The following is a 22,529-nucleotide window of genomic DNA, read 5'->3' on the forward strand; positions in this document are numbered from 1 at the left end:
CTTTACTTTTGGCATAACTGGTGGATGGATATGGGTCGGATTGGATAGGGCCGGAAAACAAAAGCTCGAGTTTGCTAGTTACTGTTATAGAGCAGATAATGACTGGGAATTGTACTTCCTGAATGGTGGTCTCTGGTTATCTGGCAGCGTGTGGTTATTTTGCGTGTGTGCGTGCTTGTGGGTGAAGGTTGCAGTCAATTTGCAGTCGGTTCCACGCAGTCAATTTGTTGAGGTTCCGATCGGTTGAACTGTATGTGGACTGGTAACTACCTACCTACCTACCTACCTCTACTAACTATGCGTCGTCGGGATAACTACTCTGTGTGTTCATCCGAACGAAGACTTCATAACTACCTTCCTTCCTAACTACTTTGACGACTAGTTTGCTCGTACCTTGCTAACGGTCTCATGGGTTTATAACCGACCCCGGTCTTCATCGCGAGGGTTCCCCGGATGTCTCTTCTGCTCATCATCCCCAACCGGGCCCCCAGCCATCCCGATCCGTTGCCTGGCCAGCGCGTTGGGGACCCGAGGGTGCCGGCGACACGAAAAAAAAGCAGTTCGGTTATCGTGGAGAGTTGCTTTCGTCATTTGCCCTTCTGTGGAGCATCGCAATCTGAATGTCAAACTTGGCTCAATATGGTCCGTGTTGCCCCTGTCGCTCTTGCGGAAACGGCCATGACGCGCTTTAGCGCGACTGCTGCGGACGTGTGTGCTATCTCCCAGCCACCTGAATTACGCGGTCCAGCTGTTAGGGGCCCTTGCTGCATCGCCCGTTTGGGATCGCTGTCTGGCCGCCAAGACGCCAAAACAGCTTAGCCCGACGCCTCGGCCTTCTCCCCGAAATCAAATCTCCCATGGCCGATCCGGCCGCACGCCAGATCCTCAATCATGGATCCGTGTTCGCGTCCCAATTTAATGAGGCCTGGGTCCTCGTTTGGGCCGTTTCCTCGAAATCACACTCGCAACTCTCTTTACCACAAGTTGATTTTCCTAGCCGTGTTTACGGCGCGTACCCTCGTTTGTTTCAACTGCACGTCAGACCAATTATTTGCAATTGCAATTCACTGCAGCGGTTCATCATTTTCCCGTCGCTCTCTCTCGGCACAAGCTGCATTGACATTAATACATTATCGCGGCACTTACACTCGCTTGTGACGTTTCACCGTGCCCAACCTTCCGGCAGCCACCTCCTTCGCCTCATTCTTTCTTTATCCGATCAGCTGCACCTACCCGCCAGCTCGGACACCACCGCCTTATTTCTGTTGTCGTGTGTCAACTCCTCAGCGAATCAATCCACTGCGGGCTAAGCACGGAGCAAGCGGGGAGCAGCAGCGAACGCTTCAGAGGCCGCCGCGACAGCGAATCACAAGCAGGCTCCCAGCCTCGCCCAACACTTGTCGTCCTTCTTTTACCGACTATGGGAACTCCCGAGAGGATAATTTGTACTGTTTCGCCTGGCTCATAGGAAAGAAAAGGCCATTATGCTGGGCGCCGCCCGTCCTCTCGACCACTAACTATCGACACCCACACCAGCTTACAACAACCATCACCAACCATGAACGAATCCCCGCCGCCCCGGACTCCCGCGCACCTTGCGCCCGCCCGGGGCCGCCAACTCCATTCCATGTCCGACTCGTCGCCCGCCCGCCAACGGAGCACTGACGATCTACTTGCGAACCTCAACCCGCGAACTGTCGTCAATGCCTTCCGGAACCCCTCCGGGGCCCTGAAGGCATGCATGGCGGCCGCGACCCCGGCCGAGCAGGCCTTTGCGCTGAGGGTTGCGATTGCATCGGATAAAATCCACGAATGGCTCGGGGAGCTCTCTGCCTGGCCCTGGCCGGCTGGTGGGGGCTCCACGGGTTTCGAGATGCCCAGGAGTAAGAGGACGAAGCTCTCAGACACGCTTTCCCCAACACAACACGAATCCCTGGGCGCACCAGACCAGGGATACAACGGAAGTCTCCCGACCGCCCACGTTGCGAGATACGAACGGCGCATAGACGACATCGCCCAGGGGCTGGAGGAGCTCGAGATCGAAGAGATCAAGAGCCAGGTTTTGAACAACCACATCATGCCCTTGTCCAGACCGGGGACGCCCATAATGGACTCCGGGCGCTCTACTATGTCGCTATCGACCCTTGCGAGGTTGGACGACCTGACTGCCATAGTCACGGCCACCACCGTGCAAGCGCTGCCGAACCTCTCCAGGCTTACCAGGCTCATGAGTGCTTGGAATTTCCGCCTCCTGGTGCTGCGGAAGATCCCGGTCTTTTTGACGTCAATTACCGACGCCGAGGTTGCTCTCCAGTCTGGCTGGAACGCGATCAGCGCCGCCAATGGCCAGAACGGGGCCGCATCCGCACCCCTGTCTCGGGAAGACTTCGACGTGACGAAGTCCGTGCTGGGCCGGAAGGTCGCCAAGGCGGGTCGCGACCTGGATGCCATGTTGGACGTCCTCGAAGGCCAGCCAGACACCCTACCGGAAGACTGGATCGACCGAATGGATACCTTGGAGCATGGATATGGCGAATGGACTGTGGCCTGCGACAGGAAGGTCCAGGAGGCCGATTTGGTGGGGATGACCCAGCTGGTCGCCCCGGCCAAGGTCGCGCCTGAGCAGCCATTGCGCGAGAGCACAAATGGCAGCGCCGTTGCTGCACCGCCCGCTTCCAACGGATCCCCGGCATTGACAACCCCCGAAGAAGCACAACCGCTGGCGAATGCATCTTCTCCGGATAGTGTCAGTGCACGGGATCTCAGTTCTCCGCCGGAGGTCCGACCTCCGGTGATCAAGATCCACCCAACCATTGAAGAAGACCAGGTATCCCCAACGGAGGATTCCTACCCCGATACCGACAACGAATTTGATCAAAGCCCATCCGATGGATCAGCTAGTGCTGAGCCTTTACCAGTGCCCGTATCGGAGCCGCTTTCAACTAGCCCTAGCAACCGGAGATCACTCGGGGATGCGGTGGGCTTTTCCTCTACGTCTGACTCGGAACTGTCGGACATCTCAGAGCATGATGTGTTTCAGACGGAGGACCGTGGTAGGCCTACCAGCAGTGCCTCGGAGTCCTCAACAGTCCTACACGAAGCTCCCAGTATGTTTACGGACTCGTTCTCGAGCGACCTTTTCGACCAAGGAACTCCCGAGCGCCCTCCCCAGAGGGCCATACACGGCGCAGACGTCTCGGGTCTCGGATCCTTCCGGTCGAGCACAAGGTCCATGTCAGTAACTTTCAACGACAAGCCCACCGTCACGGAACTGCCGAGCTTCCCCAGCACCCCAGGCACCCCGACGAGATCGGTCATCTTGGAGGATGATGATGTGACGGAACCTAACACGCCGGCCGAGAAAGTCATCCCCGGTAGGCCCGGCATGGACGATCAACTGCAGCGGCAGATCGGCCAAATCCTGGAGTCGGTGCCGGCCAAGATCCGTCTGACTGCAGAACCCCCAGCCATCAATCTCAACCCGCCAGACTTCAAGATGCCGATTACGCGGAAGAGCTCCAGGGGAGACGCCATCCCCCGGACGCAATCTAACATGTCCATGCGTTCCGCCTATTCCCGCTCAGCAACGCCCTCGTTCACCCTCGCTCCCGCCCGCAACTCTCGCCCGCGCCACCGCGGCAACCAGGAGATCAAGCTCTACCACCTCTCCCGCTCCAATGGCGAGGCCCCGATCAAGCTCTTCATCCGCTGCGTGGGCGAGCACGGCGAGCGCGTCATGGTTCGCGTGGGCGGCGGCTGGGCCGACCTGGGCGAGTACCTCAAAGAATACGCCACGCACCACCTCCGGCGCTCCGTCGCCGCCGGCGCAGACGGCAAGATCGAGGTCAAGGACATCCCGCGCACCGGCGCCGTGCGCCCCGTCGCCGCCGCCGACGCCACCCCTCCCAGCCGCCCGTCCTCGGCCATGGACTCCCACTCGCCCATCTCCCCCCTCAAACTGCGCAAGACACGCCGCCCGCCCACCGCCAACGGCAGCCCATCCGCCGATTCTCACCACCAATCCCCCGCATCGGCAGCACGCCCCAAGACCCCGCTCGCGAGTGTCAGCCGGCTGGAAGCCACGCCGCCCTCGGGCGGCTCGTCGCTGCGCTCGCGCTCCAGCTCGCGCGTCAGCTGGGACGAGGACGAGGGCGCCGTCGCCCTGGGCATGGCCGGCCCGCGCGCCAAGCAGATCGAGATGAGCGAGGAGAGCAGGGCGTGGGTCGAGAGTGTGAAAGAGAAGGTGCGTATTGCTAGTGGCGAGCGCAAACCGCCTCTGCCGCCGATTGCGGCCGCTACTTCGGGGGGTGTGGGTGTGGGTGCTGTGGGTGGGGCTGGTAATGGTGTGGGTGGTGCCGTGGGTGGTGCTGTGGGTGGTGCTGTGGGTGGTGGTGGTAGTGGTGGTGCTGGGGAGGTGGATGAGGGGGGGTTGGAGGCGAGTTTGATGGATCGTGGGGGGGAGGCGAGGAGGGGGATGTTTGGGGAGATTGGGAAGGCGGGGAGTACGAAGAGGCTTTTTAGGCGTAAGTGAGGGAGGGAGGGTAAAGGGGGAGGAGTGTGTGGTGGTAAAGGAAGGGGATGTGTGGTGTTGTGGTGTGGTAGTGTTGTGGTGTGGCAGTGGTGTGGTGTGGTAGCATGTTTTGAGCGGGGTGTTTTGTGTTTTGTTTTTTGGGATGGACGCGATCTTTAGGGGGCCCGTGTGTATTAGCCATGGTTGTCTACCTACCTACCTTGTGGCGCATGGATTGGGTCGGTCGGCTTAGGTCTGTCTGGTTGGGAAAACGGGACTGGCGCGGCATAGCGCGGGCGTGTCTCTCTGGGCATATTGGCATAGGTAGCACGGTACGGTGGTGGTCCCTTTGTGAAAGAGGGAATTTGGCGCCGGAGAGTATTCTGCATGGAATGATACCCCTTGGGAATGGGGACTTGGCGAGGGAAGGGAAAAAAACTATGGGCTGGGTTTGTCGGCTTGTGTTGTGTTTTCCTCTTGTTTGGCATCGATCGGGCTTCCCGGTTTAGACAGTGCATATCCATTATACCCCTTTCAATTGTTCTCTTCTTGTGGCGAGGTCGCTTAGAGCTAGAGAGTTTAGACAGGCTATTGGACAAGAATCGGAGAGTATCTATGTACTGAAGTGCGCTGAGACAAGTGAGAGAGGTGTCACAGCTTAGCGTCTTTGCTGCCAGATGTATGTATACTTCATACCAGCTTGAATATACTTATAGAGAAGGATTATAATCATAAAGTAATCCAATAGCCCCTTCTCATCCCATATATAAGTACGAGGATTTACCTTGTAATCTTTAACCTAGTCTAGGGTCGCCTCTAGCTCACTAATAAAGGATATTGTAAAAGTAAATAGCAACACAAATCCTAGCAACTTCGGCAAAAGCTCACCAGCTAGTCCCCTTTGCGGGAGGTAGCCGGCTACGAAACCCCCTCAGGTTGCGGGGTTTACTCCGTGGTGCAGCCCCGTGATGCCCCGTCGGGCCGATGCGGGCTGCTCGTTTCTGAGGGGGAGGTGCTAGCGTCCCATCGCCTCCTCAGAGGAACCTAGGGCAGCGTCATGATTCGAACCTATGGCTGTTCCATTAGGATTAGGTTTACCATTTATAGCGAACTAGCTGCCCGTGGGCCGAGGACCACCGCCACGAACCGCTAGGTTACCCGGTTCGCGGTCCTCGTTGGAAATCGACTGCGCAGACCTTCCTTATACTCTGCGGGTGGTTGGTTCGGGTATGGGCGCAGCATTGTCTACCAAAAAAAAAAAAAAAAAGAATAACAGATATTGAGTAACGCTCTTTGAACTGCTTCCCCAGCCTAACACTCACCACACCCCACAACCCTCTCCAATCTGATACGAACCAACTCATACCACGAACCACCGCTTCTCGTCCGATGAGCGAGCAGTCCCCCCACCCCTTCCCTCATCTACAGCATCGGCGTCCGTCGGACACCGACTTTGGCACGATCTCGGTCCCCGAGTCGGGGTTCAAATGCCGACCAAGGGCAGATTCCCACTGGTCCCGCCATACCTTATTTTTAGTCAAATAATAGCGAGCAAAGATGCCGACATGGCGAATACGAACCAATGGCAGTCGTCGAGCAAGTTGTCCTCTGCCGGCTTGGACGGGCTGTCGCTGAAGTCGGTGCACGGTCCGACCTCAGTGAGCTCTCGGTTCTCTGTGTTGTGATTCTAGATGTCTGGTAACGTTCCTTGGTTTTGCTGCTGGGGCATGCATCGATTTGGCTTGGGGGTTCGGAGTTATACAATCCCCTTCTCCTTACTCGTTTCCACGTCCGTGACCTAGGTGGACAGTTGGTCGAGATACTCGAAGGATATAGATATGGGAGTTCTATTGGTATTAGTTAGTTGGTGGTTGGGTTAAAGGGCCGGGAGAAGAATAGGACACAAGTCACTCTATGGTTACAACCAACGGCTATACGGTTGGGTGGTGGCTCTCGACAAAACTATGTTGAGGATAGTGACAGCGCTGGGTTAAGGGTAGGCGGCGAGTCTGTGGGGAAAAAAGGTGGGAGATAATTACAGAGTTATATCTGCAGTATGTACACGTATGGGGTATCTGCAACCACCCACACCATCCTCATCTCTTATCCAAACGAGGCCAGGATCTAACTAGGATTGCCCCTCTGCGTGCAGGTTTTTGGCGAGCTCGACGTCCAACTTTGCGTAGCTATTCACCTTCTCCTCGAGCTCCTTGTCGGTCATCTGGGCCCTCTTAAACGGCGTGCCAGACGTGCACCCCTCCAGGTCCTGGAAGTACCACCCGTGCGACGCCATGTTCAGCCCCTTGGTGCCACCGTTGCAATCCGTGTTCGAGTAGCCAGGGCAGTAATCCACCTCGTCCAACGACGCAACCATATCAGCCCCGGGATCGACCCAGTACTCCGGGCTTACGTGGCGGTAGTTCGCAATGATGGGTGGCAGCCGCGGGACCGGGTCGTCGTCGTGCGTGATGCGGTATTCGGCGCCGGCCTGCTCGGTGACGTACTCGACAAAGGCTCTGTTGCCGACGCGCGGGGAACCGTACGTGTACAAGTCGGCCGCGATGCCGGCCTTGCGGATGTAGGCGGCGGCCAGGGTGGCGACGGCACCGCCGAGCGAGTGGCCCGTGACAACGACCTTGTAGGTCGGGTTGGCGTCCGTGGCGGCGCGGATGCCGGCCAGCACCCGCGAGGCCACCTCACCCCATGAGGCGTAGAAGCCCGTGTGGGCGAGGCAGCCGAAGCCAAGATCGCAGGGGACTTGGATGAAGATGAAGCTGGGGGAGGTTAGCTGGGCGGGCAGAGATGGTAGGGGTCAAAATTGTGTTGGTCTTACTCGGCAATCCAATTACGAACGGAGGTGGAACCCCTGAAGGAGACAACGATCTGCTTGTCGACAGGGTCCACGCCGATGAATCCCCTGGTGTCTAATATAGCCCCGCTGCGAGCATGTCAGACAACGAACTCCCAGAATGGTACAGGAGCTCGGAAGCATACATAAACGAGGAGGCAACTGTCGCGTTGTGGGACGCGAAGATGGAGCACTGATCCTCGAAGCAAGTGACCGGCTCGTTGGGAGCCTTGTCACTGTTGCAAGAAGCTGCCGAGGACCACTGGGCGTAGAGCTTAAAGTCCTCAAGCTGCTGGGGAGTAACACCATCTTGATGCTGTCAGACAGAGGTCCGTCTCGAGAGGGTGTCGGGTCCAGGCTTACCTTGTCTTCTCAAGCTTGGCGCGCCCAGGGAGAGAGACGCCAGCGAGAGGCAGGTGACGAGAAGGCCCTTCATGGTGATGGCTTGCTGAAAGGTGCGACTCGGAGGTGTCTGACCAAGAAGGGTGTAAAAGTAGCCAGATACAGAACCTGTGCCCTTGAAGACGAGGCAAGAAGGTCTCAGATGGTTGACAACACCGCCACAAACTCCAGGAAGAGCCTGTGACTGTATGACGGGGTGCTAGCCTTTATAAAGGGCATTGTCTGCGCCGCGAGAGGGGCGGACGGAGCTAGGGAGGCCGGCATGCAGGGCGCCATGGCAACCCCCGCATCTCTGGACAAGATGGTTCACATCTCTTGAAGCGATCCCTATCAGAAAAGGGCTTCCGTGCCCCCCGGAGCGGCCATGGCCAAGGGTGTGTGGGGGCAAGGCTGACCCCAACAGAAATGACAGACACCATCGGAGTTGACTAATAACTAATCCGAGTACGGCGCATCTTAGTCGCCGGAGGATGTGGAGGACATGGCCGAGTTCGCGATGGTGGTGTGGACTCTCGGTGTGGAGAGGGGTCTCTTGCAGCTTCGCATCTCACAGTTCGTGCCCGGTTTGACAGGATCTGACGGGGCTGACAACCTTCCAGAAGGCGAGCAGGGTGGTGAGGCCGTCAGCGGCACGGGATGACCCGGTTCGATGCGGCACAGGCATCCCGAGAGAGAGATCCCAGCAAGGATTATGCAAGTGAGCATTCAGCTCATGTTGAGTCCTGTGTGTTTCGTATTTTTAGAGCTTGTTGCACAAGAAAGGAGGATACGCCAAGGAGAGAGATTGGTTGTGGCTTGCTGGTTGACGAAGTTGGGAACCAAACAAGACCATCTCCATTTCCCACACTCACAGGTGCTCAGTGTGCTCAACTCTCTCCCCCCCTTTCACTTTTTCACTTTTGCTTGTTCGCTTGACTAGTTGCAGCACTCTGCAATGTGATATGCCGTGAGTGACAGATCTCGTGATCTCCCAAGCCACGCGACAGGTCACGATCGAGGATAGAATGCCGAAACTCGCATCGAATGCCGCGTCGGGTTACATGGTGAGTCCTGCTTGGATCCGCAGCAGGGTAGTTATTCTTTGCTCATGGGGAATTCTAGTGCCAGAAAAACGAATGGTGGAGGGAAGGCCCCGAGTCGGAAAAGTGCCGCCTTGGCAGGTAGCTCACAGCCCTGAACCTGCCTTTTCGAGAAGCTGCAGGCTGGGACATTGGCCGAGGCTGCCGAGCAGGGCAAGTGCCATTGGTGGACATTCCAGCTGCTCTCTTTTGTCGGAGAGAATCCGGGCCCACATCTTCTTTTCAGCTTTCCCAACATTTTGGTTTTCAACTTTTCGCTCTCGCGATTCGAAGCAAGTGGTGGGTGTGGTCCCCGTCACGAGCCTGCACTCAAGGCCGACTGACCCTCACAACCCAGCTCCATAACTACTCTGTGTAACACCTTTTCCCACGTTTCTGACCAGCATTATTTATGTAAAAACCAGGGCTGATGAGAGACATGGATAACGAGTTGCTTCTCTCGGGCGGCACACGACATGGAACTTGGGAACACAAACAGTCCGTTCTTCCGTTCCTCCGTTCTTCCGTCCCTTCGTCCAACCGGGTTCCTCTCAAGAGGCCAAAACCTGCTTTGTGCCACATTCTATTCGCACATGATCCTTTCTGGCAGTCAACGATACCACTCTGTCTCTCCTCTTCTGTGACTTGGGAGCTTGGCTAGCAAACTGCAGAAGCCTGGTCTCGCAAACTACCTAACTAGGCGACTAGGTAATTAGGTACATACCGCTCCCATAAACACAGAAAAGTCTACGATCCAGAGCGATGGACGAGCTACCAGAGACGACAGCCGGAGCCAGGACTCTGAGCAAGCGGGGGAGTTGCGATCTGCTTCGAGATCTGGGTAACTTACTCCGTGCTGCGTGCGTAACTCCCCTTCACATGCCCGGGCTGAATGAACCGCTGCGAGAGCGAGAGCGAATGGGGAACGGCATGGCACACGTCCTTGGTCTTGCCGGCCACGCGGGGGCGGGGGTTACAGCTCGGTTGCGGCCCCAGACTTGAAATGGCAGCACATGTCCATCCTAGTCGCTTTTGGGGCGTCGCCCGCTTCTTGGCTGTCTTTTAACAGGCGCGGCTCCCTATTCTCCGATCGCTGTGGATGCCATGGACCTGGAATTCAGATCTGCAATCACGGAGCCGACGTCACATCGTTACTGGTCGATTAAACGGCCGGCCGAGCACGCCGAGCACCGGCGCGTGTGCCGTACGCGCCGAGATTGGGTCCGGATTTGAATGACCTCATCGTGCTCCCGCGTCTCCTGGTGCCTTTTTATTGTCTTGGGTATTTCCGCTCGTCTTCGACCTGGAGGGCCTGGAGTTTTGACGAACCTACTATTGCTTGAGTCCGAGAGGGCTGTGACAACGCGGCTATTAACCATGGTCTACCACGCGAGCACCGTGTGGCTCTCGCTCGCCCTAAGCCTTTTCGCTTCTCCCGCTCTTGCTCGTAGTGTTGGACCGAGAGATCCCGTCCCGGAGGGATACCATGCCGCCCCTTACTATCCTGCGCCGTACGGCGGCTGGCTTGATTCATGGAAGGACGCATACGCCAAGGCCCAGGACTTGGTGTCGCAGATGACCCTGGCCGAGAAGACAAACATCACGTCTGGAGTTGGCATCTTTATGGGTAAGCAACTCCCCGGATGCCGTTCGCAGTACCACGCTGACATTTTGAACAGGGTCAGTATAAGTTAACTCCAACGCATTGCCGTTTACTAACTATCCAGACCCTGCGTGGGAAACACCGGAAGCGCTGACCGTCTGGGCTTCCCTCAACTCTGCCTCCAGGACTCGGCGCTCGGCGTCTCGTCTGCCGACAATGTGACCGCCTTCCCTGCGGGCATCACGACGGGGGCTACCTGGGATAAAGCCCTCATGTATGCCCGCGGAGTTGCCATGGGCAAGGAGTTCCGGGGTAAGGGCGCCAACGTCCACCTCGGCCCATCGGTTGGCCCACTGGGACGGAAACCCCTGGGCGGGCGCAACTGGGAGGGATTCGGTTCTGACCCTGTGCTTCAGGCGAAGGCGGCCGCCCAGCACATCAGAGGCGTTCAGGAGCAGGGCGTCATTGCGACCATCAAGCACTACATTGGCAATGAGCAAGAGATGTTCCGCATGTACAACCCATTCCAGCCGGGGTACAGCGCAAACATTGGTAAGGTGTTCCGACCGCAGCCAGTCGCCCGGTTGATGGGTATGCTGACCAGGGGCAGATGACCGCACTCTCCACGAGGTGTACTTGTGGCCGTTCGCCGAGGCGGTACACGCCGGTGTCGGTGCTGTAATGACGGCGTACAATGCTGTGAACGGCTCTGCTTGCTCCCAGCACAGCAACCTCATCAACGGCATCCTCAAGGACGAGCTTGGTTTCCAGGGCATGGTGATGTCTGACTGGTTGAGCCACATCTCGGGAGTTGATTCGGCCTTGGCCGGTCTCGACATGAACATGCCAGGCGACACCAACATCCCGCTGTTTGGGTTCAGCTTATGGCAGTACGAGATGACCAGGTCTGTGTTGAACGGTTCGGTGCCCGTGGACAGGCTGAACGACATGGCTACCAGGGTTGTGGCCGCCTGGTACAAGATGAAGCAGGACAAGGACCACCCGCGGCCCAACTTCTCGTCCAACACGCGTGACCGGGACGGCCTTTTGTATCCCGCAGCTGTCTTCTCTCCCACTGGCCAGGTCAATTGGTTCGTCAACGTCCAGGATGACCACAACTTGGTCGCCCGCCAGGTGGCCCAGGACGCCATTACGCTTTTGAAGAACAACGGCAGCTTTCTCCCGCTGTCCGGCTCGAGCAAGCTCACCGTCTTCGGCACCGACGCGCAGGTCAATCCTGCAGGGCCGAATGCTTGTCTCAACAGGGCGTGCAACACGGGTACACTTGGCATGGGTTGGGGGTCTGGTGTGGCGGACTACCCCTATTTCGATGACCCCATCTCGGCCATCAGAAAGAGAATCCCGGACGTCAAGTTCCACAACACGGACAACTTCCCTCTCATCATCGACACGCCCTCCCCGGATGACATTGCGATGGTCTTCATCAGCTCCGACGCGGGAGAAAACAGCTTCACTGTCGAAAACAACCACGGAGACCGCGACTCGGACAAGCTGGCGGCCTGGCACGGCGGTGACAGGCTAGTGCAGAAAGCGGCCGAGAAGTTCAAGAACGTCGTCGTTGTCGTGCACACCGTCGGCCCTCTCATCCTAGAGTCCTGGATCGACCACCCCTCCGTCAAGGCCGTGCTCTTCGCCCACCTCCCAGGCCAAGAAGCCGGCGAGTCCCTCACCAACATCCTCTTCGGCGACGTCTCCCCCAGCGGCCACCTCCCCTACTCCATCACCAAAGCCGCGACCGACTTCCCCGACAGCATCGCCAACCTCAAGGGCTTCGCCCTCGGCCAAGTCCAAGACACCTACTCGGAAGGCCTCTACATCGACTACCGCTCGCTGCACCAACAATCCATCCAACCCCGCTTCGCCTTCGGCCACGGCCTAAGCTACACCACCTTCACCCTCACCAACGCCACCATCCAGCCCATCACCACCCCCCTCTCCTTCACCCCACCACCCCGCGCCCCCAAACCCTCCCCCCCCATCCTGCCCACCACCCTCCCCGCCGCCTCCGAAGCCTACACCCCCGAGGGCTTCACCAAAATCTGGCGCTACCTCTACCCCTGGCTCCCCAAGCACGAAGCCGACGCGGCCCACACCATCGGCGTCGAAGGCAAGGAGAAATACACATACCCCGCCGGCTACGCCACGGAACAGCGCCCCGGGCCCGCGGCCGGCGGCGGCGAGGGCGGCAACCCGGCGCTGTGGGACGTGGCGTGGGAGGTGGCGCTGACGGTGACGAATGCGGGGGAGAGGTTTGCGGGGAAGGCGTCGGTGCAGGCGTATTTGCAGTTTCCGGAGGGGGGGGTGTATGAGACGCCGGCGGTGCAGTTGCGGGATTTCGAGAAGACGAGGGAGTTGGGCCCGGGGGAGAGTGAGAGGGTGACGGTGAGGTTGACGAGGAAGGATGTGAGCGTGTGGGATGTGGAGTTGCAGAATTGGGTGGTTCCTGGCGCGGAGGAGGTGGGCGGGGGGAGGTATACGGTTTGGATTGGGGAGGCGAGTGATAAGCTGTTTTTGGCGTGCTATACGGATACGGGGGAGTGTGAGGATGGGTTGGAGCCGCCGGTTTGAGGGGGTGGGTAATTTAGTTCTGCGGTTGGGTTTCTAGAAGAACGGCAGTAATTTTCAGTGGTGGGCTTGAGTACGCTGTAGTGCTATTACGATTAATTTTAGTATTTATTGGCTTGAAGGAGCACACCGCCTCAAGTGAGGTAATATGTTGACTGGTTCTACAAAGGACATCCCGATACGAAGCACTGCTCATATATCTTGGAAATGGCCCGCCTGTGTCCACGCGTTCGCTATTCAACAACGCATCAGCCAAACCCCACAGTAGTGTGTGCCAGGATATGGGTTGGGTTCTTAGCTGATTGCCCTTTCTTTTCTGGCTACGTAGAAAGGACATGAGCCGATGAGTTTCAGGACATGTTCTCTAGGCCTTCAGCCCACGTTATAAGATAGCTTTCGTATATTCTTTTTATACTATCAAGCATGTCTCTAGCAGATCTCGCCGAAACGTAGTCCGAGTTGAGACCAACAGTACCTCGCCGAGAGCAGAAAACGGCACGGCGCCTAATCCACGCCAAACTGCCCGACCTGACGTGGAATCAACCATCCCAGGGAGACCTCCACCCCAGTATAATACATTTTCCACCCCCTCGGTATAATACACAGCCCCCCTCCCTTCTCTACTTCCTACCCCCAGAACCCAACCACCCAACCCCTAATGCCCCAACTTCTTCCTCCCCTTCGTCCTCCGCCGCGTGATCATCTTCTGCCCCGCCTTGGAGCGCAGGCGGCTGAGGAAGCCGTGGCGGCGCTTCTGGATGAGGCGGCTGGCGCCGGACATGTTGGCGCGCGGGCCGCAGCGCATCTGGCTGGCGCAGCCCGCGAGCGCCGGGTGCGCCGTCACCGCCGCCTTGCCCAGCACGTCGGCCACCTCGCCCGTCGCCGTTTCTGTGCCGGCCATGAGCGTGGTTGTTGCTGCTGGTGCGAAGCGCTGGGCGTTCGCGGCGCGGAAGATGGGCGATGGGGTGGTGAGTGTTGGTCGGAGGGTGGGGAGGTGCGAGATGCTGCTGTGTTGGGGGGGAAGGGTGGGTTAGTTGGTTATTGGTCTTCTCTTTGCGGCAATTGTGAAAGGGGAGTGACAGTGTGACATACCGAGCAGCAGTGGGTTTCGTCGTCGCCAGAGCACAGCGAGGAATTAGCTGGGCGGTTGGCCGTCGCAGCACCGCCTGGAGGAGCGGGGATTGGAGGCTGACCCGAGACATAGTTGCGTGTCTTCTCGGTCCTCTTCGCACTTTTGGCAAGGTCAACTGGGGTGGTTCGTGGTGTTGTCGTGATGCGCCGCCGACCAAAGTCCGACCAAAGTTTTGGCGAGGTTCGTTCGAGGTGCCAAGCGGGCCTTTGGAGTAGCTGACAGCTGGCAGCGGTGGCGGACAGCTGCTAGCATACCCGACTCAACAACGGAAGGTTGAAATACAGGACAAAACGCCCGGGCTCCCTATTGGGAGTCCATGTCCATTCCTTCAGGACAGCGGTAGCAATAGCTACCTATATTCCTATATTGGACCTTCTTGATAGTAGGGCCTCGTAAGTTGGCAGTTGGTGACAAGTGGATAGGGTTAGGGTTACCAAGACGGCCAATATCCTCGAAAGGCACCGCTTGACCAGAGCGCTTCATTAAGCGCTCCACCCGTAGGTAGGGACATGTTAATGCTGAATAAAATATTGTTCGACATTCTCGTTGGTCTAGTTTAGACTACAGACAAAAACATACAGCCCGCCCGTCTACAGCTCATCTCTGCCAGTCGCAGTCGCAGTATCCTCCTTGCCCTCCTCCTTATCACCGCCCTTCACTTCCACCTTCTCGGTGGGTTGCCAGTTCAGCGCCTTCAAGCGTTCCGACAAGATGGGGTGCGAAAAGTGGTAGCTGGCAAACATCCAGTCGGCATCCATGGTGCTCAGGTTCTGGATCTGAAGCTTGATCAGCGAGCGAGCCAGCTCCGTGTTGTACCCGAGGCCGTTGGCAAAAGCGTCAGCCTCGAACTCGAAGCGGCGGCTCAAGATGTTCATAAGCAGCTTGATGACGTTGTCCAGGGGGCCGAGAATGTCCGAGAAGAGGAGGAATCCGACAATAATGGGGTGCTGGTTGGTGAAGCCAAAGTCGGAGTAGAGAGAGTTGTTGTTGACAAAGACCGAGAAGAGAGCGAAGATGTAGAAGAAGTGCGCCTGTAAACCGTTAGCATATGGCACGAGAAAGAACACGGTCGTAATGTTGACTAACCTGAGAGATGCCGAATAGCTTGGTGGTATGGCCCAAGCTCCAGTGGCCGAGCTCATGGGCCAGGACGGCGACAACCTCGTCGTTCTCGCTCTTCTCAATCAGGGTGTCGTAGATGACAATGTGCTTCTTCCAGGGTAGGCCAAAGAAATAGGCATTGCTGTGAGCGCTGCGCTTGCTGCCGTCAATGACGTACAGCTCCCGAAGCGGAAACTTGAGCTTCTTGGCCAGGTTCTCGACATCCGTCTTCAGCTTGCCCTCCTCCAAGGGGGAGAGCTTGTTGAATAGCGGCAGAATGACGATCGGGTAGATGGTAATCATGAAAACCTGCAGGCCAGCGCCAAACATCCAGAGGTAGTAGAAGAACTGGCTACCGGTCTTCTTGATGATGGAGAGGAAACCAGAGAGAATGGGGGGAGCCAGGACGAAAGCCAGAAGGTTGGTCTTGATCATATCGACGACGAACAGCTTAGGAGTCTGCTTGTTGAAACCGAATTTCTCTTCCAGAACGAACGTATTGTAGATGCTAGACGGCAGCGAGAGGACCTGACTGATGATGATAAACGACAGAATGAAGACGATCGAGTGCGAGATCTCGCCAGTGAAGCCCTTCGGCGCGAAGCGGAGAAGAAGATCGCCTGTCCATGACCAGAGTTTCGGGAGTACGTCGAAGTGGTAGAACGCGAGGTTCTGGAGCTGTCCGTAGAGACCGTTGAAGCCGGTGAATTTTGCCTTGGCGCGGCCGTAGGCCTGACTCTTGTCGAAGACCTCCTGCGACACCTCGTGTTCCAGCACCTTGGGCGGTTTTGTCTTTTGCAGAATCTTGTATTGCCGGTACCCAAGGAGCGCTTCAAAGACGTACTGGCCGACGGAGAAGCCGATGATCAGCTTCTTCCACGGGAACAGCGGGCGGTCGAGGAACCGCGCAAGGCGCTATGCGACGAGGGCAGTTAGTTTCATGGCATTCAAAAGCAAACTCTGGTGGACCGCATACCTGAAGAAAATCCATCGTGGCGAGAAAGGTCGCGACTATCCGGCCGTCGCGATCCAATTCCAACGATGGTTTGACAATTGGAAGTTGATGAAAGAAGGGGCCCGAGTCTCCAGAGGAACAAGCTGTCCTTGCGCGCGCGGGATGCCGTTGCCTGCGGCCCCAAATCTTATCGTGGGAAGCTGTCTGATTGGCTAAGTTGCCCCCGTCGCGCCTGTCATCAGAAACCCCACCGGGACAATCCGATGCCCGTTTGGGCTGTCACAACTGTTGAACTTGTTCTGTCTCTCAACTGACGACGAAAGCCCTTTGGTATCTGTAATATGCTGCAAAACAACTCCCCAAGCCATTCTAAATCTACATCTTCGAACCCAGTTCGATATCCAATGTACTACTTGGCACCGCTACCGGACCCCTAAAACGCCACAGCTTGCTTTCCGACCCATGAGTGTTTTGGCGTGGATCGGGAACGCTGGCTGGGGCAAGCTGTCTTGACATGCCTTTCATGGTGGCAATAATATTAATTCCTCGGAATCCTCATATTCGCCTGCACCCGCTCGAGCAACTGATCTCTGCTGTCCGACTCTTGAGGATGGAGGTTTCGCTGGCAACTGGTCAGTATTAGGTAGTGCTAGGAAGCCGGGCAACATACCGCAGCTAGCCATCGCCGAAGCTCTTCTCTAGACCAAGTCTCTGGGGCGCCTTTAGGGTCTTGTTCCTGCGGAAACAAGTCGCCTCCCCAAATTGCCCACACAGCAACGCCTGTCACCAAACCGCCAAAGGCTTGGGAAAGTCAACATAGAACACCTATAACACCGCGCTGAACTTCTTACCGAGGACGGCGTTCTGGTAATACTATTAGTCAAAGCTGGAAATTGTCAAGAGTCGGAAGCGAATACTGACTTTGGATTTCATGGCTCGGTCTAATGGCGTCGGCATCGTGGCTGCTGTGGATTTGATTGTGTATGGGCCGTGATGGGGACCCCAATGGCTATCGAAGTAGATTTATGTTTGACCAATTTTATAAGAGCAAGAATGCTGTCGACAGCATGAGCTACCTGTCAACATCGAGATGGTCGTCCCATAAGGAGCTAGCGCCACAGGCCGCGTCACTCAGCCACACAATGAAGCTCTGACCAAAGCAACCCCTGCCACTCTCCAAACCCATGCAATGCAGCTGTCGGGGTGCCACCCCACCGCCAAACCCACAGAAAATAATTTCGAGAAATACAATCCCGACCTTGAAACCGAGAACCCCTTCGACCAGTACAGGACCTCGACACAGCCAGCCAAAATGCCTCAAGAAATCGGAGACATCAAGAAGGTGAGATTCGAAGTGCTGGGATTTTCTGCGCAGTCCGGACGGCGTACTGACATTTTTGGCGTAGTTCATCGAGATCTGCCGGCGGAAGGACGCCTCCTGTACGTTTCACGCGAGATGACCGACGAGCTAGGAGATTGTGGGAGGAGATTCTGACAATGGGTTTCTTGCAGCCGCCCGGATCAAGAAGAACAACAAGAGCCAGCAGATCAAGTTCAAGGTCCGCTGCCAGAGGTTCCTCTACACCCTGGTCCTCAAGGACTCGGAGAAGGCCGAGAAGCTCAAGCAGAGCCTGCCGCCCAGTAGGTTTCCCGCGACGAAAACGGACGATACGAGGACGAACATGGGCTGACGGTGGATTTCGCAACAGACCTTCAGATCAAGGACGTTCCCAAGAAGAACAAGCAGAAGTCGACATGAGTTGATGGATCCTGAAGGGGAAATACTGGTCCGGCACTGAGCACGGGGCTCTGGCACGATGGAGGCACATGCATTTGCCGGTTCGGGTTGGACTGAACTCACAAACGGCGTCTCGGAATGGGAAACTCAGGAGGAACTGGTGCTTTGCTTGCTATGATTAGCCTCGGATGGGCGATGTAGTTGGCGAGGTTCCCCAGAAATGAATCGCATTCATCGGCCAAGGCCCAAACTCAGAATCAACGTCCCCCTTGCAAGGTCTCGAAGTGGACAGGCCGCTATTCCAGCGACAACGGCTTATAGTGCTTCAGATCGACCCGCGCAATCAACTCCCGGAGCTCACCGTACCTGGCGAACCCTTCGGACTCGGCAAACGCAAAGTGCTGGTCGACGCTGTCCCCGCCACACACAAGCACGAACTCATCCTCATCCTCTCCGTCCTCCACATCCTCCCGCCACCCGAACCGAACCAGATGAGGCCGGGCATACCCCTCCAGTATCCCCCTCACCTCCTCAAACTTGGCCTCGAAAGCCGCTCTATCCACCCTCTTCACAAAGATCCTCCGCACACTGATAACCGGACTCTCCAGCAACGAACCCAGCCCACCATCACCAGTACCACCCCTACCCTTCCCAAATATCCCCCCAGCCACATGAAACAAAACCGTCTCCCCCGCCACAATACTCGGCCCCAGCTCGCCCATGACCCGCTCGTTCGCCGCGCTGCGAATCCAGTCCCAGTGCGCCGCCACCGACGGCCACCGCGCCGTGGTCAGCAGCCAGGCCGGGTCCTCGACCTGTGAGAACCACACGGCGGCGCGGTCGGCGGACGAGGACGGGAGGTTGGGGAACGCCGTCGCGTGCCAGTCGTCTTGGACGCGCATGGCGGTGGTGAGGGTTTCGCGGAGGGGGGTGGGGAGGGGGTTGGTGTTGGTGGTGTTGGTGTCGTGGGGGGGCGGTTTGGTGGTGAGGTGGAGGAGGGCGAATTCGGTTACGGGGGACATTTTGATGGCGTTTTGTTTTTGTTTTTGTTTTTGTTTTTGGTTTGGGTTTGGGTTTTACGGAGGATGGTGAGTGTGTTGGCTATCGCTGTTTTATATTATATGTCGGGGTTTGCGATGCTCTTTGAATGCCTTCTGTGAAGGCATTTTGAATCACGCCGGCGCGGCAGGCGGCAGGCCGGTGATGTGGCTTATCCCCGGCGTGCAACCTGCTGCTGTTCTCAAAGAGGTTATAGATGGACAGAGACCCATCAATGCAGGCACCACCTGGTATGAACAGATGCAGTCAGCTTGACCTCATCCTATGACCACCAAGATGATGAAGGACCTTCAAGGCACCTTCGACCTGCGTCTTCATCCGCATCGGATCTCTGAGCCGTCCACCCCATGGGCAAAAAAGCCGGACTCTGAAGTGTAGACGTCATCGACTGCAGGAACCAAACGAAAGCCATCCAAAAGCCCAAAGAAACTGCATTAGCTCAATTTACTTTTTAATTTTACTCGATGTCTTTTCTTTGATTTGGTTTTCCGATTTCTTCAACTTAATTCTTTTTGCTTAGTTTCTTGTTTTCCTTTGGAGTTCGGCTTTTTGGCCAGAGGGTGCCGTCGTCGAGTTCAAGTGCAGGGTCGTTGCTTGCAAACCATCGGCTTTAAGGCGGACCTTGGGCTAAAATGAGTTCACGTATTGGACCCGCCGCGGCCCATGACTTTCCGCATCGGCATCGCCGTTATGCCATGCTTTCTCACTGGCTACGAGCTGGCTCAACTGCCAGATGCTGAGACTTGGACGCGGGGATCAAAGACACAAAACAGACGCAACAGCGTTGGTACTGGGGAGTCAAGAAGGCTGAATCCCGTGACCTTTCTTGGGCATCTCGACCCATCTCCAGCATGGCAATGGCATCACGGGGCCTGTGGGGTTTGGGAAGCGGGAATTGCTCGCCGCTGACACTCTGGTCCGTGACCACTGGGCAACGCCGGCAGAACTTCCCTGATGCAAGGGCCACCGGTAAAAACGGGTCCCAGGTGGTCCCGGCCTGTATCGGCCCCTTGGCTCTTCGCTCCCAGCTCTCCGGAAATGGGCATTGGCGCCAATCAGGAGCTTCCAAGGTTCCAGAACGACAGAATGCAACCCCGTGGACAGAAACAATGGGAGACAGAGCCGGGAATCCACCCATATCTTGCCCCTGCTCGTCATCGTGGTGGTGGGCAGTGCCGCAGCGCGTTCCCGGCCACTATTTTTCTTGGAGCAGCTGTGCCCCCAACACCACGTTCTTCGTGTTACCGACCAACGGCGCCGTAACTAATTGTCAACTAATAACGACGGGATTTCGATTTTGCAGCAGGACAGCGCCGTTTTACCATCCGATCGCCGAATTGCTTCGCTTCTGGACTCCACTCGACTTAATATTACACCTCCTGCCTATCTTGGCAGATAATATCCTTCCCAGCTTCGCGCCTTGCACCACCAACCCGTTTGCCCGGTTCCTCTTCTGTCCCCGCAACACCACGGTTTCGATCACAGCCAGTCTTTGTTTGGACCAATCGTGACGGTACCGCAGCATATACTCGAAGCAGCACGCCGCCTGCCGTGTTCCGGCACTACCACGAGTCGTCCTTGTCCTACGGCCGTAGAACGTAGCCATTGACCAACGAGCCGCCTTGATATTGTTCTCGAACAGCCGTCTCCGGCCTCTTTTGCCTTCGCTACTCTCGAACCACAAATAAGCCGTAATAAAGATCTCGGTGCACGGATGCCATGGCGACACAGCGCGCATCCAACGGCATAGCCAACGGCGTCAACGGCGTCAACGGTGTCAACGGTGTCAACGGCCACAACGGCCACAACGGCGTCAATGGCTTCCACAGCGACTCAGAACCCGACAGCATCAGCACAGATGCTAGCGACCTGAGCCTCGAGAGCACAGATAGCGTCAATGGCACAAGCAATGGGACGAGCAGCTCAAAGGTCAACCCCCGGAGGAGGAAGCGCAAACAGTCAAGCCCGATGATGCCGGCATTCATGGTGTCGGCGCCGGGCAAGGTGATTGTGTTTGGCGAACACGCTGTTGTACATGGCAAGGTGAGTGCAGATAAGAGGTGGTCGAGAGTGGGAAATTGGTGCTGATATGTTGGTTTTACAGGCCGCAATAGCTGCCGCCATCTCGCTGCGGTCCTACCTCCTCGTCACGACGCTCTCCAAGTCCAAGCGCACAGTAACGCTCAAATTTCCCGATATCGACTTCGACCACTGCTGGAATATCGATGAGCTCCCCTGGGCGACCTTCCAACAACCGTCCAAAAAGAAATATTACTATTCCCTCGTCACGGAACTCGATCTCGAGCTCGTTGCCGCGATCCAGCCTTTCCTCGCCAACGTCTCCCCCGACAAGCCAGCCGGAATCCGCAAGGTACATCAGAACTCGGCCGGCTCTTTCCTCTACATGTTCCTGTCGCTCGGGTCCCAGTCGTTCCCCGGCTGCCAGTACACACTACGATCGACAATCCCAATAGGCGCCGGTTTGGGAAGCAGCGCTACCATCGCCGTATGCATGTCTGCCGCATTGCTCCTGCAGCTGCGGACGCTGGCCGGCCCGCATCCGGACCAGCCGGCCGATGAGGCGCGCATCCAGATCGAGCGCATCAACCGCTGGGCCTACGTCTACGAGATGTTCATCCACGGGAATCCGTCCGGCGTCGACAACACGGTCGCGACGCAGGGCAAGGCGGTCGTCTTCCAGCGCACAGACTACGGCAAGCCGCCGTCGGTACGGCCGCTCTGGGACTTCCCGGAGCTGCCACTCCTGCTGGTCGACACGCGGGTGCCAAAATCCACGGCGCACGAGGTGGCCAAGGTGGGCAAGCTCAAGAACACGCACCCGGTGCTGGTGGGCAGCATCCTGGACGCCATCGACAAGGTCACGGACGCGTCGGCCGAGGTGCTCACCGAGGACGGCTTCGACACCTCGTCCGACGCCAGCCTCGCCCGCGTCGGCGAGCTCATGACCATCAACCACGGCCTGCTCGTCTCGCTCGGCGTCTCCCACCCGCGCCTGGAGCGCGTGCGCGAGCTCGTCGACCACGAGGGCATCGGCTGGACCAAGCTCACCGGTGCCGGCGGCGGTGGCTGCTGCATCACGCTGCTGAAGCCAGGTGTTGAGCGCAAGAAGCTGGGGAAATTGCAGGCGCAGCTGGATGAGGAAGGGTTTGAGAAGTTTGAGACTACGCTTGGTGGGGACGGTGTCGGTGTCCTCTGGCCGGCTGTGCTCAAGAATGGGATGGACGAGGATGACCAGGGCGGGATGGAGATCGACCTGGAGCGGTTCCTCAGTGCGGAGGGGAATGAGGGTGTTGAGAAGCTGGTGGGTGTGCACGGAGGGGCGGGCGAGAGGGAAGGGTGGAATTTCTGGAGAGTGGAGAGCTAGTTTTGGGAGTGTGGCCACAGGAGAGGGTGGCCTTGAAGTTGGACTTGGACTTGGACTTGCTTGTTAATAGTTAGACAAATTTTTCCTGAAGGTTGTGTGGGATAGGAGTTCTGTTGGCGAAATGTGGCGTGGTATCTTCAATCAGGGGCTTC

General features: G+C 57.2%; 9 protein-coding genes across 9 annotated transcripts; 4 read left to right on the forward strand and 5 right to left on the reverse strand.

The window, feature by feature from the left end:
- Positions 1–1,558: 1,558 nt before the first annotated feature.
- B0H64DRAFT_371687 (uncharacterized protein) lies at positions 1,559–4,422 on the forward strand (the record flags this gene model as incomplete). Its single annotated transcript, XM_062802174.1, has 2 exons — positions 1,559–4,243; positions 4,399–4,422. The coding sequence occupies 2 exons, from the start codon at positions 1,559–1,561 to the stop codon at positions 4,420–4,422; spliced, it is 2,709 nt and encodes a 902-aa protein (XP_062662832.1).
- Positions 4,423–6,638: 2,216 nt separating this feature from the next.
- On the reverse strand, positions 6,639–7,794 carry B0H64DRAFT_316434 (Alpha/Beta hydrolase protein; the record flags this gene model as incomplete). Its single annotated transcript, XM_062800286.1, has 4 exons — positions 6,639–7,284; positions 7,344–7,448; positions 7,505–7,667; positions 7,722–7,794. The coding sequence occupies 4 exons, from the start codon at positions 7,792–7,794 to the stop codon at positions 6,639–6,641; spliced, it is 987 nt and encodes a 328-aa protein (XP_062662833.1).
- A 2,401-nt stretch (positions 7,795–10,195) lies between these two features.
- On the forward strand, positions 10,196–13,010 carry B0H64DRAFT_371689 (glycoside hydrolase family 3 protein; the record flags this gene model as incomplete). Its single annotated transcript, XM_062802175.1, has 4 exons — positions 10,196–10,445; position 10,498; positions 10,546–10,973; positions 11,032–13,010. The coding sequence occupies 4 exons, from the start codon at positions 10,196–10,198 to the stop codon at positions 13,008–13,010; spliced, it is 2,658 nt and encodes an 885-aa protein (XP_062662834.1).
- Positions 13,011–13,635: 625 nt separating this feature from the next.
- On the reverse strand, positions 13,636–14,299 carry B0H64DRAFT_388093 (uncharacterized protein). The gene is made up of 2 exons (XM_062803245.1): positions 14,100–14,299; positions 13,636–14,014 (listed from the first exon to the last, which is right to left on the reverse strand). Exons 1-2 carry the CDS (start codon positions 14,207–14,209, stop codon positions 13,663–13,665), a joined length of 462 nt encoding a protein of 153 aa, XP_062662835.1. The 5' UTR covers positions 14,210–14,299; the 3' UTR covers positions 13,636–13,662.
- Positions 14,300–14,657: 358 nt separating this feature from the next.
- B0H64DRAFT_430361 (peptidase family M48-domain-containing protein) lies at positions 14,658–16,337 on the reverse strand. The gene is made up of 3 exons (XM_062805927.1): positions 16,217–16,337; positions 15,226–16,155; positions 14,658–15,170 (listed from the first exon to the last, which is right to left on the reverse strand). Exons 1-3 carry the CDS (start codon positions 16,229–16,231, stop codon positions 14,730–14,732), a joined length of 1,386 nt encoding a protein of 461 aa, XP_062662836.1. The 5' UTR covers positions 16,232–16,337; the 3' UTR covers positions 14,658–14,729.
- A 138-nt stretch (positions 16,338–16,475) lies between these two features.
- Positions 16,476–17,321, reverse strand: B0H64DRAFT_388096 (uncharacterized protein). The gene is made up of 4 exons (XM_062803246.1): positions 17,117–17,321; positions 17,047–17,059; positions 16,866–16,996; positions 16,476–16,817 (listed from the first exon to the last, which is right to left on the reverse strand). The coding sequence occupies exons 1-4, from the start codon at positions 17,150–17,152 to the stop codon at positions 16,734–16,736; spliced, it is 264 nt and encodes an 87-aa protein (XP_062662837.1). The 5' UTR covers positions 17,153–17,321; the 3' UTR covers positions 16,476–16,733.
- A 186-nt stretch (positions 17,322–17,507) lies between these two features.
- B0H64DRAFT_439708 (ribosomal protein L38e) lies at positions 17,508–17,954 on the forward strand (the record flags this gene model as incomplete). Its single annotated transcript, XM_062806444.1, has 4 exons — positions 17,508–17,537; positions 17,602–17,635; positions 17,708–17,836; positions 17,905–17,954. 4 exons carry the CDS (start codon positions 17,508–17,510, stop codon positions 17,952–17,954), a joined length of 243 nt encoding a protein of 80 aa, XP_062662838.1.
- Positions 17,955–18,229: 275 nt separating this feature from the next.
- On the reverse strand, positions 18,230–18,955 carry B0H64DRAFT_439709 (uncharacterized protein; the record flags this gene model as incomplete). The annotated part of the gene is made up of 1 exon (XM_062806445.1): positions 18,230–18,955. One exon carries the CDS (start codon positions 18,953–18,955, stop codon positions 18,230–18,232), a length of 726 nt encoding a protein of 241 aa, XP_062662839.1.
- A 1,756-nt stretch (positions 18,956–20,711) lies between these two features.
- Positions 20,712–22,377, forward strand: B0H64DRAFT_317656 (ribosomal protein S5 domain 2-type protein; the record flags this gene model as incomplete). The annotated part of the gene is made up of 2 exons (XM_062800345.1): positions 20,712–21,035; positions 21,097–22,377. 2 exons carry the CDS (start codon positions 20,712–20,714, stop codon positions 22,375–22,377), a joined length of 1,605 nt encoding a protein of 534 aa, XP_062662840.1.
- Positions 22,378–22,529: the final 152 nt, after the last annotated feature.

Source organism: Chaetomium fimeti, assembly GCF_033439085.1.
Source record: "Chaetomium fimeti strain CBS 168.71 chromosome Unknown B0H64scaffold_2, whole genome shotgun sequence".
Classification (NCBI taxonomy): Eukaryota; Fungi; Ascomycota; class Sordariomycetes; order Sordariales; family Chaetomiaceae; genus Chaetomium; species Chaetomium fimeti.

Coding starts and splice junctions, on each gene's coding strand:
- B0H64DRAFT_430361 (XM_062805927.1), bottom strand. Junction 15,171..15,225: donor AGCTATTCGGCATCTCTCAG/GTTAGTCAACAT, acceptor AACGGTTTACAG/GCGCACTTCTTCTACATCTT.
- B0H64DRAFT_388093 (XM_062803245.1), bottom strand. CDS start 14,209: ATGTCTCGGGTCAGCCTCCAATCCCCGCTCCTCCAGGCGGTGCTGCGA. Junction 14,015..14,099: donor ACGAAACCCACTGCTGCTCG/GTATGTCACACT, acceptor CCCCCAACACAG/CAGCATCTCGCACCTCCCCA.
- B0H64DRAFT_388096 (XM_062803246.1), bottom strand. CDS start 17,152: ATGCCGACGCCATTAGACCGAGCCATGAAATCCAAA. Junction 16,818..16,865: donor TTCGGCGATGGCTAGCTGCG/GTATGTTGCCCG, acceptor ACCAGTTGCCAG/CGAAACCTCCATCCTCAAGA.